This window comes from Balaenoptera ricei, chromosome 19 (assembly GCF_028023285.1).
Source record: "Balaenoptera ricei isolate mBalRic1 chromosome 19, mBalRic1.hap2, whole genome shotgun sequence".
NCBI lineage: Eukaryota > Metazoa > Chordata > Mammalia > Artiodactyla > Balaenopteridae > Balaenoptera > Balaenoptera ricei.
The window spans coordinates 46,665,768-46,677,954 of record NC_082657.1 but is presented as its reverse complement, the minus strand read 5'-3'; the positions used below and the strand labels follow the sequence as shown (position 1 = coordinate 46,677,954).

At 34.0% G+C, this 12,187-nt stretch overlaps 1 protein-coding gene across 9 annotated transcripts in view; it reads right to left on the bottom strand.

The window, feature by feature from the left end:
• The window catches only part of NFAT5 (nuclear factor of activated T cells 5), a 203,285-nt gene that overhangs the window by 52,986 nt on the left and 138,112 nt on the right, over positions 1-12,187 (bottom strand). For 7 of the 9 annotated variants that reach the window (XM_059905178.1, XM_059905179.1, XM_059905185.1 and 4 more), the window contains one exon: positions 2,301-2,426. In XM_059905178.1, the coding sequence (XP_059761161.1) occupies positions 2,301-2,426 (126 nt within the window). Of the gene's footprint in view, positions 1-2,300; positions 2,427-12,187 lie in introns of those variants that run through there. The other 2 variants (XM_059905186.1, XM_059905187.1) reach the window with 2 other exon arrangements.

Genomic DNA, 12,187 nt, shown 5'->3' with positions numbered 1-12,187 from the left:
TACCTGATAGCAGCCAATCCGGCTCCTTCAAAACTCTGAAGAATTAACTACATCAAGAGTCATCATTTTTATGCAATTCATATTTAAACAGCAAATGCTATAGATTAAAAAAAAAAATCAAAGAACTCTAAATTAATGTATCTTTCCCTAAACATCTAGTCTTTTGGCCAGGAAACACTGAGTAACTGGTAATTTACTCCAAATCTCTCTTTGACATCTATGTCACTAAGGACATTAATATGTCAAATAAGAAAAGCAACTCTAATTATACATACTAACTGATATCCCTACTATAACTATTCGGCAATTTAAACTCTCTTACCTGTAACGTTACATGACAAAGACTCTATTCTACCAATAATAAGACATTAGAATTCTAGAATAAGACTAGGTTGGTTAAAAGTAAACGTGTAAAAAAAATTACAAATGACTTGGTTTTAGATCATAGAAACTTTCTGTGTGTGAATATATGAAAATTATCAAGGTCACCTCCTTACTCTCTTCACAATCTTTACAATGTCAATAACTTCTTGATCTAATAAGAATTCATTACTTCAGAATACTTCCTTTGGTTAATTCTTATTTTCATGATTTTTCAACTCAAGGCCTTCATTCTAATTTATCTGGAGAGGATTATGGAGGGAGGGAGAGAGGGAAGGAGGGACCTTCAACATTCCATTAGTGACTCAAATTCAAAAACTTTCAATATTTATATATAAAAACTTCTAAAATTGAGTTTGGTATTATTTCAAAGGAAGTGTCGTTCTTTTTCCAAACCTAGCTAACATTTTTTCAGCTTTTAAAAGGAACTGGATCTACTGTCAACAGATGTTAAAAAGCACAGAAGAAACAGACTTTTAGTTCTATACAGATTCAACATGTCTTTAAAAAAATCTCAAAAGATACAAAAGAAATCAGTTAGTCAATTTCTACCTGTGGATTTAAAGTGAAATATTTCATTAAAATTAAAAAATATATATTTTATTATCTGATAACTATTTTAAAACTGGATTAAATATTTAAATTCCAGAAAAAATATTCAGTGCATATAAAGTGAAACCAGGTCATCTTAACAATTCAACTACTAAAATGTTCACAATTAAATCCACAGAATCTGTTAGAAAATGTCTGGCAACACATGAACAGTGAGCAGGGCTGGTAAGTTTCTTGGCCATGTTTAAAGTTTTCCTGCCCTCAACCAGGAAGGCTGCACATTGCACTATACGGCTCAGGGGAAAGATTGGTACACAAGGTTAATTGGACTTAGGTTAATGCAAATAAGAAAAGTACCCAAAGTTCTACTATAGTACCAATATCCTCATTTAAATCACAACCTTCCGCTTCACTGTTCTTTTTGAAACAAAAAGAATTTACTGAAAACAATGTTCTGATGGATTTTAAGTACCATTTTAAAAGATGAGAGGTATCATATTAGGCAAGAAACCTCTAATTAGTAGGACAGATGAAACTTCAGAGTATATATATAATTTTCTAACTTTTTTAAAACACCAAACACACTTAGTAGTCTATAAACCCAACTAAAAAAAGAAATACAGTTGGGCAATCTAATATTACTGAAAGCATTCTTATTAATTTATCACTGATCAAGACATTTTTCAATTAGCTTGTCCGTCAATCTTTTAATTCAATCAAAATTTGAACCAATTTTATATAAAGTGTATGATTTGAGAGCTGATTAAAAATAAACTTGATAAATTTCAAACATTACTTTCCATACTTTTTCACTGATATAAGAAAATGTCTTTATATAAATATTACATTCAAATCTTCCATTTACTTTCAACTGAATTTAAAATAAGTATAAAGTCACATATGTTTTTAAATGTAGGGAAAAGGTTATAGTAACATGCTACAAACAGAAAAGACATTGCGTGCTTGAGTCCTTTTTTCAGATTATACAAAATAAAACATTTTCCCCTTTGAGCAAATTTTTTAAAATAATTGTTTTATAGAGACTCAAATATAATTTTCTATCCATAGCTTGGTATTTAATAACCTTTTTATGTGCAGTCAACAAAAGAACTTTAAACTTGTTCCCATAGTTGAAGATAAGGTCCATTCTGGGAGATGGCACTAATAGATGTGCCAATGTGAAATTTTAAGAAATAACAGTTGTATCAAGAATATTGTATTGAAAGTTTTTAATGTTAAAAGTATGTAGTTTAAAACCTCCTAAAACAAACCCTCAAATCACACTCTTTGATATGAATTTTGCCAGCACTGTTCATGTTGACCAGATAATACTTTTTTTTTTTTTTAAAGTAAAATGAAATGCATACCAGCAGCAACTACAGCTGGAGGAGGCGAGCCTGCCTCACCACCACTTGTCTGACTCATTGATGCTACAGATGGTTCTCTAGATGGAGGTAACTGTAACTCCTTTGGGAGAAGATCATAGACAGATTCTGTTGGGCGAAAGGGAAAAAACTTTTTTTAGAAAGAGTATAAGTCAATAACCTAATTATGAGCACAAAATTAATGTCTTTTCACTCTTAAGAAGAACTATATTATTCATACACACACACTAAACTTCATATAACTACTGTTGTAAAAGTTATTAGCAAATATTTTTCTTTTATTATATACTTTTATTGAACTGAATAATGAATTTTCCATTCATTCTAACCCCTGTTTTCTTCTTGGCTTTATCCCTCATGCTTACAATGATCTACAGAAAAAGTTATTAAAATTTTAAAACTGTATAAAACTAGACAGAAGAGATGTCAAATAACCCAAGATGCTCCAATATCTTCCTTTGAAAAAAAAGAAAAAGAGGGTAACTTATCATCCTTTACATATGAGATGGCATATACTAGTGTATATCAGCTTTAAATTGGCTTCTCCAATTAGACCACTAGTCTACTGCTCTTTTACTCAGCACCTTTATCAAATATTTTAATTTGCTATCATAATGCATTTTTCCCTCCTAAAGAAGATAAAAAGAGGAATCTTATGGCTCAAGGAACTACTTCTTACTCTGAGGTATCTCCAACTCTAGAAAGGCACAAGTATAGGATACTCTTAAATCAGAAAGCATAAGTGCCTATATTAGATTATGATTACTTTTCTAACCCAGATTAAAGAGTACTGTATCTTTTTAATATATTTTATAATATTCTAATTGTCCATAAAATCAAATTTACATCTACTATTTAAAAATTATTTTATAGTTATTATTATATGGTTTTTGGACAGAAATAATTATCAAGATATCCACTAAAGGTAGTAGAATCAATGTTGGAAGAAACTTCAAAAGACCAGTTAGAATCATATGTTTATTTTCTAAAGAATCGAGGCACAGAGTTTAAGGGACTTGCCTAGTATTCTAAGAAAAGCAACATTCCAACAATTAAAGAAGATTATTAACTATTTGTACTAAGTGATTAAAAAAATAAAGGTAGCACTGTAAGACATTTTATCCTTGGTAGCAAACAATACTGTTAGTTAACTGATTACTGAATTCATAAATACTTTGATCCTCCCAGTTAAAATATGTATCCTGACTTTCATGTGGATAGGAATAAGAAAGAATATCATGAAGGAAAGCTAAAATTAGAATTTGTAGTATTAAATGATCTTCGTTCACAGTAAAGAATCCATTTAAAAATTTTTCTTTCAAAAAACTATTACCTAACACTTGAAATTTTCATCTTCAAAGCATTTAGCAAATTTTACATCTGTCTGAATATAATACGCCCTGACTAAAATTTTTCAGCTTGTTAAAATGTTGCTAAAAAACTTAAGTAGATTACTTCCATCTTTCAAATAATATAGGGGGGATAGTACGGAGAACCTAATTAAAACAGAAATGCCACATCATCAAACATAGATTTTAATACAATTATTTTTCTCAATACATGTTGAAAACGAGACCCTTATACATAAAAGAAAAGCATATTCAAGACCTTTTTTTGGGGGGGGTGTAGGCAAATAAACAAAAAGGAAATATGAAAATAAAAATTAGCTTAGATAAAAAGAGAAAGGATCTATCAAAATGCATTTATGTCAAGGGAAAAAAAACTTAACCTCGTAAAAGCCCCATCACTAACCACATTTCACTTTCCCAAAGAAGGACATAGAGTCTAAATTAGAGGTATAAAAGCAATGTCAATAAAAATACATTGGGAAGTAACTAAATATAGAACTTGTTATATCTCAATCTTCCCTATAGCCTACCCCCAAACCAAAGAAATAAGCAAGTCAAGTGAAAGGTGTAGGAAGCATGGATTCATTCCTTCACCAAAGGGTATTTTCTGATTAACTGACTCAAGTATTTGGAAATTAGAGAAGTCAGAAGTTTCTTCCTATCTATCCAAGGAAAACAACAGGTAATACAGTCCTTACCATCACAGGCTCTGACTTCAGACAGAACTGTATTGGCTCTGCTACTTTAAACAACTTCTCTAAGACTTAAATCCTCACTGAAACTCTTCTTTTACCCCATTATCTCAAAGAGATTCCCTCCAAGATATAACTGTACACCACGACCACATACATTGGTCTTACTCTCAAGCCTGCTTCCCATAAAACATAAAAAGATTAAAGGGATATAAATTATGCTGTTAGTACTATTGTCCTTTAGTCCTAAATTCAATCCAAATTAAACACTTATACAGACTCCACTAGCCCATGAGAGAACTCCTAAACAAGAGCATAGGTCCTTTAAATCCATGAAAACAACAAATAGTCCTCCCTCATGTTAAGTTGCCGTATCTATTTTTCTTGTGTTATCTTTTAAATCAGTTAAATAGATAAGGGAGGAATGAAATTCTAGATTTATAAACAAAGAATATGAAGAAAGAGAATGGGAAATCTGTAATGGAAAGGCAGTTTCCTGAGAAAAGACTTCCTTAGAAAACAAAACTGTAACCTCTACTACATTTTTTTTTAAAAACCTACTAGATTTTAAAAGAATCTACTAGATTTTTTTTTTTTTTTTAAAGAGAGAGAATGGTTACAAGGTTTCTTTTTGGGGTGGTAAAAATTCCAAAATTAGATTATGGCAATGGCTACACAACTCTATAAATACAAATAACTAAACACCACTGAATCTGTACATTTTATTATTATTATTTTTTATTTCCTTACCTAGAGGAACTTACAGTTTAGCAAAAAGGAATATTATGTTCAACCCTCAGTGCTCAACTTTGTATAATTCCATTTATATGAAATGTCTAGAACAGACAAATTTATAGAGAAAGAAAGTAGGTTAGTGGTAGCCTAGGGCTGGGGGAATAGAAGAAAGGTGGGTGACAGCTAAAAAATATGGGCTTTCTTTTGGGAGTAGTGAAAATATTACAAAATTGATTGTGGTAACAGTTTCACAATGCTGTGAAGAGAATAAAAACCTTTCAACTGTATACTTTAAATGGGCGAGTTGTATTACATGTGAATAAGATTGTTAACAAAAAACCTGCATAACCCAACATTTGTTATCTCATATTTTCTGTGGACCAGGAGTTTAGGCATGGCTTAACTGGGTACTTTGCTTAGGATCTCACAAAGCTGCAATGAAGGTGTTGGACAGGGCTGTAATCATATTGCTCAGTGTTCAACTTTATCTATTTTTAAAAATTTATTGTATTTTTTATTTTTTTTTTTATACAGCAGGTTCTCATTAGTTATCCATTTTATACATATTAGTCATACTGACATACATATATGTCAATCCCAATCACCCAATTCATCACACCACCACCCCTCACCCCCCACCATTATCCCCCCTTGGTATCCATACGTTTACTCTCTACATCTGCGTCTCAATTTCTGCCCAGCAAACTGGTTCATCTGTACCATTTTTCTAGGTTCCACATATATGCGTTAATATACGATATTTGTTTTTCTCTTTCTGACTTACTTCACTCTGTATGACAGTCTCTAGATCCATCCACGTCTCTACAACTGACCCAATTTCGCTCCTTTTTATGGCCGAGTAATATTCCATTGTATATATGTACCACATCTTCTTTATCCATTCGTCTGTCGATGGGCATTTAGGTTGCTTCCATGTCCTGGCTATTGTAAATAGCACTGCAATGAACATTGGGGTACATGTGTCTTTTTGAAATATGGTTTTCTCTGAGTATATGCCCAGTAGTGGGATTGCTGGGTCATATGGTAATTCTATTTTTAGTTTTTTAAGGAACCTCCATACTGTTCTCCATAGCGGCTGTATCAATTCACATTCCCACCAACAGTGCAAGAGGGTTCCCTTTTCTCCACACACTCTCCAGCATTCGTTGTTTGTAGATTTTCTGATGATGCCCATTCTAAATGGTGTGAGGTGATACCTCATTGTAGTTTTGATCTGCATTTCTCTAATAATTAGTGATGTTGAGCAGCTTTTCATGTGCTTCTTGGCCATCTGTATGTCTTCTTTGGAGAAATGTCTATTTAGGTCTCTGCCCATTTTTGGATTGGGGTGTTTGTTTTTTTACTATTGAGCTGCATGAGCTGTTTATATACTTTGGAGATTAATCCTTTGTCCACTGATTCGTTTGCAAATATTTTCTCCCATTCTGAGGATTGTCTTTTCGTCTTGTTTATAGTTTCCTTTACTGCACAAAAGCTTTTAAGTTTCATTAGGTCCCATTTGTTTATTTTTGTCTTATTTCCATTACTCTAGGACGTGGATCAAAAAAGACCTTGCTGTGATTTATGTCAAAGAGTGTTCTTCCTATGTTTTCCTCTAAGAGTTTTATAGTGTCCAGTCTTACATTCAGGTCTCTAATCCATTTTGAGTTTATTTTTGTGTATGGTGTTAGGGAGTGTTCTAATTTCATTCTTTTACATGTAGCTGTCCAGTTTTCCCAGCACCACTTATTGAAGACACTGTCTTTTTTCCATTGTATATCCTTGCCTCCTTTGTCATAGATTAGTTCACCACAGGTGTGTGGGTTTATCTCTGGACTTTCTATCCTGTTCCATTGATCTATATTTCTGTTTTTGTGCCAGTACCATATTGTCTTGATTACTGTAGCTTTGTAGTATAGTCTGAAGTCAGGGAGTCTGATTCCTCCAGCTCTGTTTTTTTCCCTCAAGACTGCTTTGGCTATTCAGGGTCTTTCGTGTCTCCATACAAATTTTAAGATTTTTTGTTCTAGTTCTGTAAAAAATGCCGTCGGTAATTTGATAGGGATTGCATTGAATCTGTAGATTGCTTTGGGTAGTATAGTCATTTTCACAATATTGATTCTTCCAACCCAAGAACATGATATATCTCTCCATCTGTTGGCATCACCTTTAATTTCTTTCATCAGTGTCTTATAGTTTTCTGCATACAGGTCTTTTGTCTCCCTAGGTAGGTTTATTCCTAGGTATTTTATTCTTTTTGTTGCAATGGTAAATGGCAGTGTTTCCTTAATTTCTCTTTCAAATTTTTCATCATTAGTGTATAGGAATGCAAGAGATTTCTGTGCATTAATTTTGTATCCTGCAACTTTACCAAATTCATTGATTAGCTCTAGTAGTTTTCTGGTGGCATCTTTAGGATTTTCTATGTATAGTATCATGTCATCTGCAAACAGTGATAGTTTTACTTCTTCTTTTCCAATTTGTATTCCTTTTATTTCTTTTTCTTCTCTGATTGCCGTGGCTAGGACGTCCAAAACTATGTTGAATAACAGTGGAGAGAGTGGACATCCTTGTCTTCTTCCTGATCTTAGAGGAAATGTATTCAGTTTTTCACCATTGAGAATGATGTTTGCTGTGGGTTTGTCGTATATGGCCTTTATTATGTTGAGGTAGGTTCCCTCTATGCCCACTTTCTGGAGAGTTTTTATCATAAATGGGTGTTGAATTCTGTCAAAAGCTTTTTCTGCATCTATTGAGATGATCATATGGTTTTTATTCTTCAATTTGTTAATATGGTGTATCACATTGATTGATTTGCATATATTGAAGAATCCTTGCATTCCTGGGATAAATCCCACTTCATGATGGTGTATGATCCTTTTAATGTGTTGTTGGATTCTGTTTGCTAGTATTCTGTTGAGGATTTTTGCATCTATATTCATCAATGATATTGTTCTGTAATTTTCTTTTTTTGTAGTATCTTTGTCTGGTTTTGGTATCAGGGTGATGGTGGCCTCATAGAATGAGTTTGGGAGTGTTCTTCCTCTGCAATTTTTTGGAAGAGTTTGAGAAGGATGGGTGTTAGCTCTTCTCTAAATGTTTGATAGAATTCACCTGTGAAGCCATATGGTCCTGGACTTTTGTTTGTTGGAAGATTTTTAATCACAGTTTCAATTTCATTACTTGTGATTGGTCTGTTCATATTTTCTATTTCTTCCTGGTACAGTCTTGGGAGGTTAAACCTTTCTAAGAATTTGTCCATTTCTTCCAGGTTGTCCATTTTATTGGCATAGAGTTGCTTGTAGTAGTCTCTTAGGATGCTTTGTATTTCTGCAGTGTCTGTTGTAACTTCTCCTTTTTCATTTCTGATTTTATTGATTTGAGTCCTCTCCCTCTTTTTCTTGATGAGTCTGGCTAATGGTTTATCAATTTTGTTTATCTTCTCAAAGAACCAGCTTTTAGTTTTATTGATCTTTTCTATTGTTTTCTTTGTTTCTATTTCATTTACTTCCGCTCTGATCTTTATGATTTCTTTCCTTCTGCTAACTTTGGGTTTTGTTTGTTCTTCTTTCTCTAGTTTCTTTAGGTGTAAGGTTAGATTGTTTACTTGAGATTTTTCTTGTTTCTTTAGGTAGGCTTGTATAGCTATAAACTTCCCTCTTAGAACTGCTTTTGCTGCATCCCATAGGTTTTGGGTCGTCGTGTTTTCATTGTCATTTGTCTCTAGGTATATTTTTATTTCCTCTTTGATTTCTTCAGTGATCTCTTGGTTATTTAGTAATGTATTGTTTAGCCTCCATGTGTTTGTGTTTTTTACGTTTTTTTCCCTGTAATTCATTTCTAATCTCATAGTGTTGTGGTCAGAAAAGATGCTTGATATGATTTCAATTTTCTTAAATTTACTGAGGCTTGATTTGTGACCCAAGATGTGATCTATCCTGGAGAATGTTCTGTGCGCACTTGAGAAGAAAGTGTAACCTGCTGTTTTTGGATGGAATGTCCTATAAATATCAATTAAATCTATCTGGTCTATTGTGTCATTTAAAGCTTCTGTTTCCTTATTTATTTTCATTTTGGATGATCTGTCCATTGGTGTAAGTGAGGTGTTAAAGTCCCCCACTATTATTGTGTTACTGTCAATTTCCTCTTTTATAGCTGTTAGCAGTTGTCTTATGCATTGAGGTGCTCCTATGTTGGGTGCATATATATTTATAATTGTTATATCTTCTTCTTGGATTGATCCCTTGATCATTATGTAGTGTCCTTCCTTATCTCTTGTAACATTCTTTATTTTAAAGTCTATTTTATTTGATATGAGTATAGCTACTCCAGCTTTCTTTTGATTTCCATTTGCATGGAATATCTTTTTCCATCCCCTCACTTTCAGTCTGTATGTGTCCCTAGGTCTGAAGTGGGTCTCTTGTAGACAGCATATATATGGGTCTTGTTTTTGTATCCATTCAGCGAGCCTGTGTCTTTGGGTTGGAGCATTTAATCCATTCACGTTTAAGGTAATTATCGATATGTATGTTCCTATGACCATTTTCTTAATTGTTTTGGGTTTGTTTTTGTAGGTCCTTTTCTTCTCTTGTGTTTCCCACTTAGAGAAGTTCCTTTAGCATTTGTTGTAGAGCTGGTTTGGTGGTGCTGAATTCTCTTAGCTTTTGCTTGTCTGTAAAGCTTTTGATTTCTCCATCAAATCTAAATGAGATCCTTGCTGGGTAGAGTAATCTTGGTTGTAGGTTCTTCTCTTTCATCACTTTAAGTATATCATGCCACCCCCTTCTGGCTTGTAGAGTTTCTGCTGAGAAATCAGCTGTTAACCTTATGGGAGTTCCCTTGTATGTTATTTGTTGTTTTTCCCTTGCTGCTTTCAATAATTTTTCTTTGTCTTTCATTTTTGCCAGTTTGATTACTATGTGCCTCGGCGTGTTTCTCCTTGGGTTTATCCTGTATGGGACTCTCTGCGCTTCCTGGACTTGGGTGGCTATTTCCTTTCCCATGTTAGGGAAGTTTTTGACTATAATCTCTTCAAATATTTTCTCTGGTCCTTTCTCTCTCTCTTCTCCTTCTGGGACCCCTATAATGCGAATGTTGTTGCGTTTAATGCTGTCCCACAGGTCTCTTAGGCTGTCTTCATTTCTTTTCATTCTTTTTTCTTTATTCTGTTCCGCAGCAGTGAATTCCACCATTCTGTCTTCCAAGTCACTTATCCGTTCTTCTGCCTCAGTTATTCTGCTATTGATTCCTTCTAGTGTAGTTTTCATTTCAGTTATTATATTGGTCATCTCTGTTTGTTTGTTCTTTAATTCTTCTAGGATTAAAGATTAATTAAAGAAATGTTAATCATTTCTTGCATCTTCTCAATCTTTGCCTCCATTCTTATTCCGAGGTCCTGGATCATCTTCACTATCATTATTCTGAATTCTTTTTCTGGAAGGTTGCCTATCTCCACTTCATTTAGTTGTTTTTCTGGGGTTTTTTCTTGTTCCTTCATCTGGTATATAGCCCTCTGCCTTTTCATCTTGTCTATCTTTCTGTGAATGTGGTTTTTGTCCCACAGGCTGCAGGATTCTAGTTTTTCTTGCTTCTGCTGTCTGCCCTCTGGTGGTTGAGGCTATCTAAGAGGCTTGATGGGAGGTTCTGGTGGTGGGTAGAGCTGACTGTTGCTGTCTCACAACTGTTATAAATTGGCCTCTCTTTCTCACTTTTGCTACCATTTCTGCCTAAAATCAATCAAACAAACAAAACCAAATATTCTGGTAGAGAAAGGTAGTCTGGGTTACAAAATATATCACAAGTTATCTTCTCCTGGTCATACTCACTTGTTTGACACCTTATATGCCACTCACAGGCTCAGTATTTTTAGCTATGCCATCCCCTCTTCACTAACACCCTCAACCTGATAGAACAACAATTAATTTAAACATTCATTCAACATTTATTTCGCTCCTGTACTGGACTAAAGACACAATATAAGAGAAAATCACTCATGAAGTTCACAGTTGAGAGAAAATAAAATTAGTGAAGTTTAAAATAATGCAATATGCTATAGATGGGAGAAAATATTTGCAAATGATGTGACAGACAAGGGCTTAATCTCCAAAATACACAAACAGCTCATACAACTCAACAACAAAAAAACAAATAACCCAGTCCAAAAATGGGCAGAAGACCTTAATAGACATTTCTCCAAAGAAGACATACAGATGGCCAAGAGGCACATGAAAAGATGCTCAACATCACTAATTATTACAGAAGTGCAAATCAAAACTACAGTGAGGTACCACCCTCACACCAGTCAGAATAGCCATCATTAAAAAGTCTAATAACAAATTCTGGAGAAGGTGTGGAGAAAAGGGAACCCTCCTACACTGTTGGTGGGAATGTAAGTTGGTACAGCCACTAAGGAAAACAGTATGGAGGTTTCTCAGAAAACTAAAAATAGAATTACCATATGATCCAGCAATCCCACTCCTGGGAATACACCTGGACAAAACTATAATTCAAAAAGATACATGCACCCCTATGTTCAGAGCAGCACTATTCACAATAGCCAAAACACGGAAACAACCTAAATGTCCACCAACAGATGAATGGATAAAGATGTGGTACATATATACAATGGAATACTACTCAGCCATAAAAAAGAACAAAATAATGCCATTTGCGCAACATGGATGCAACTAGAGATTATCATACTAAGTGAGGTCAGAAAGAGAAAGACAAATACCATATGAGATCACTTATATGTAGAATCTAAAATATGGCACAAATGAACCTATCTACAAAACAGAAACAGACTCATAGTAGACATAGAGAACAGACTTGTGGTTGCCAAGGGGGAGGGAGGAGGGAGAGGGATGGACTGGGAGTTTGCGATTTGCAGATGCAAACTATTACATTTAGAATGGATAAACAAGGTCCTACTGTATAGCACAGGGAACTATATTCAATATCCTGTGATAAACTATAATGGAAAAGAATGTCTTTATGTGTATAACTGAGTCACTTTGCTGTACAGCAGAGATTGGCACAACACTGTACATCAACTACACTTCAATTTAAAAAAATGCAATATGTGCTTTAATAG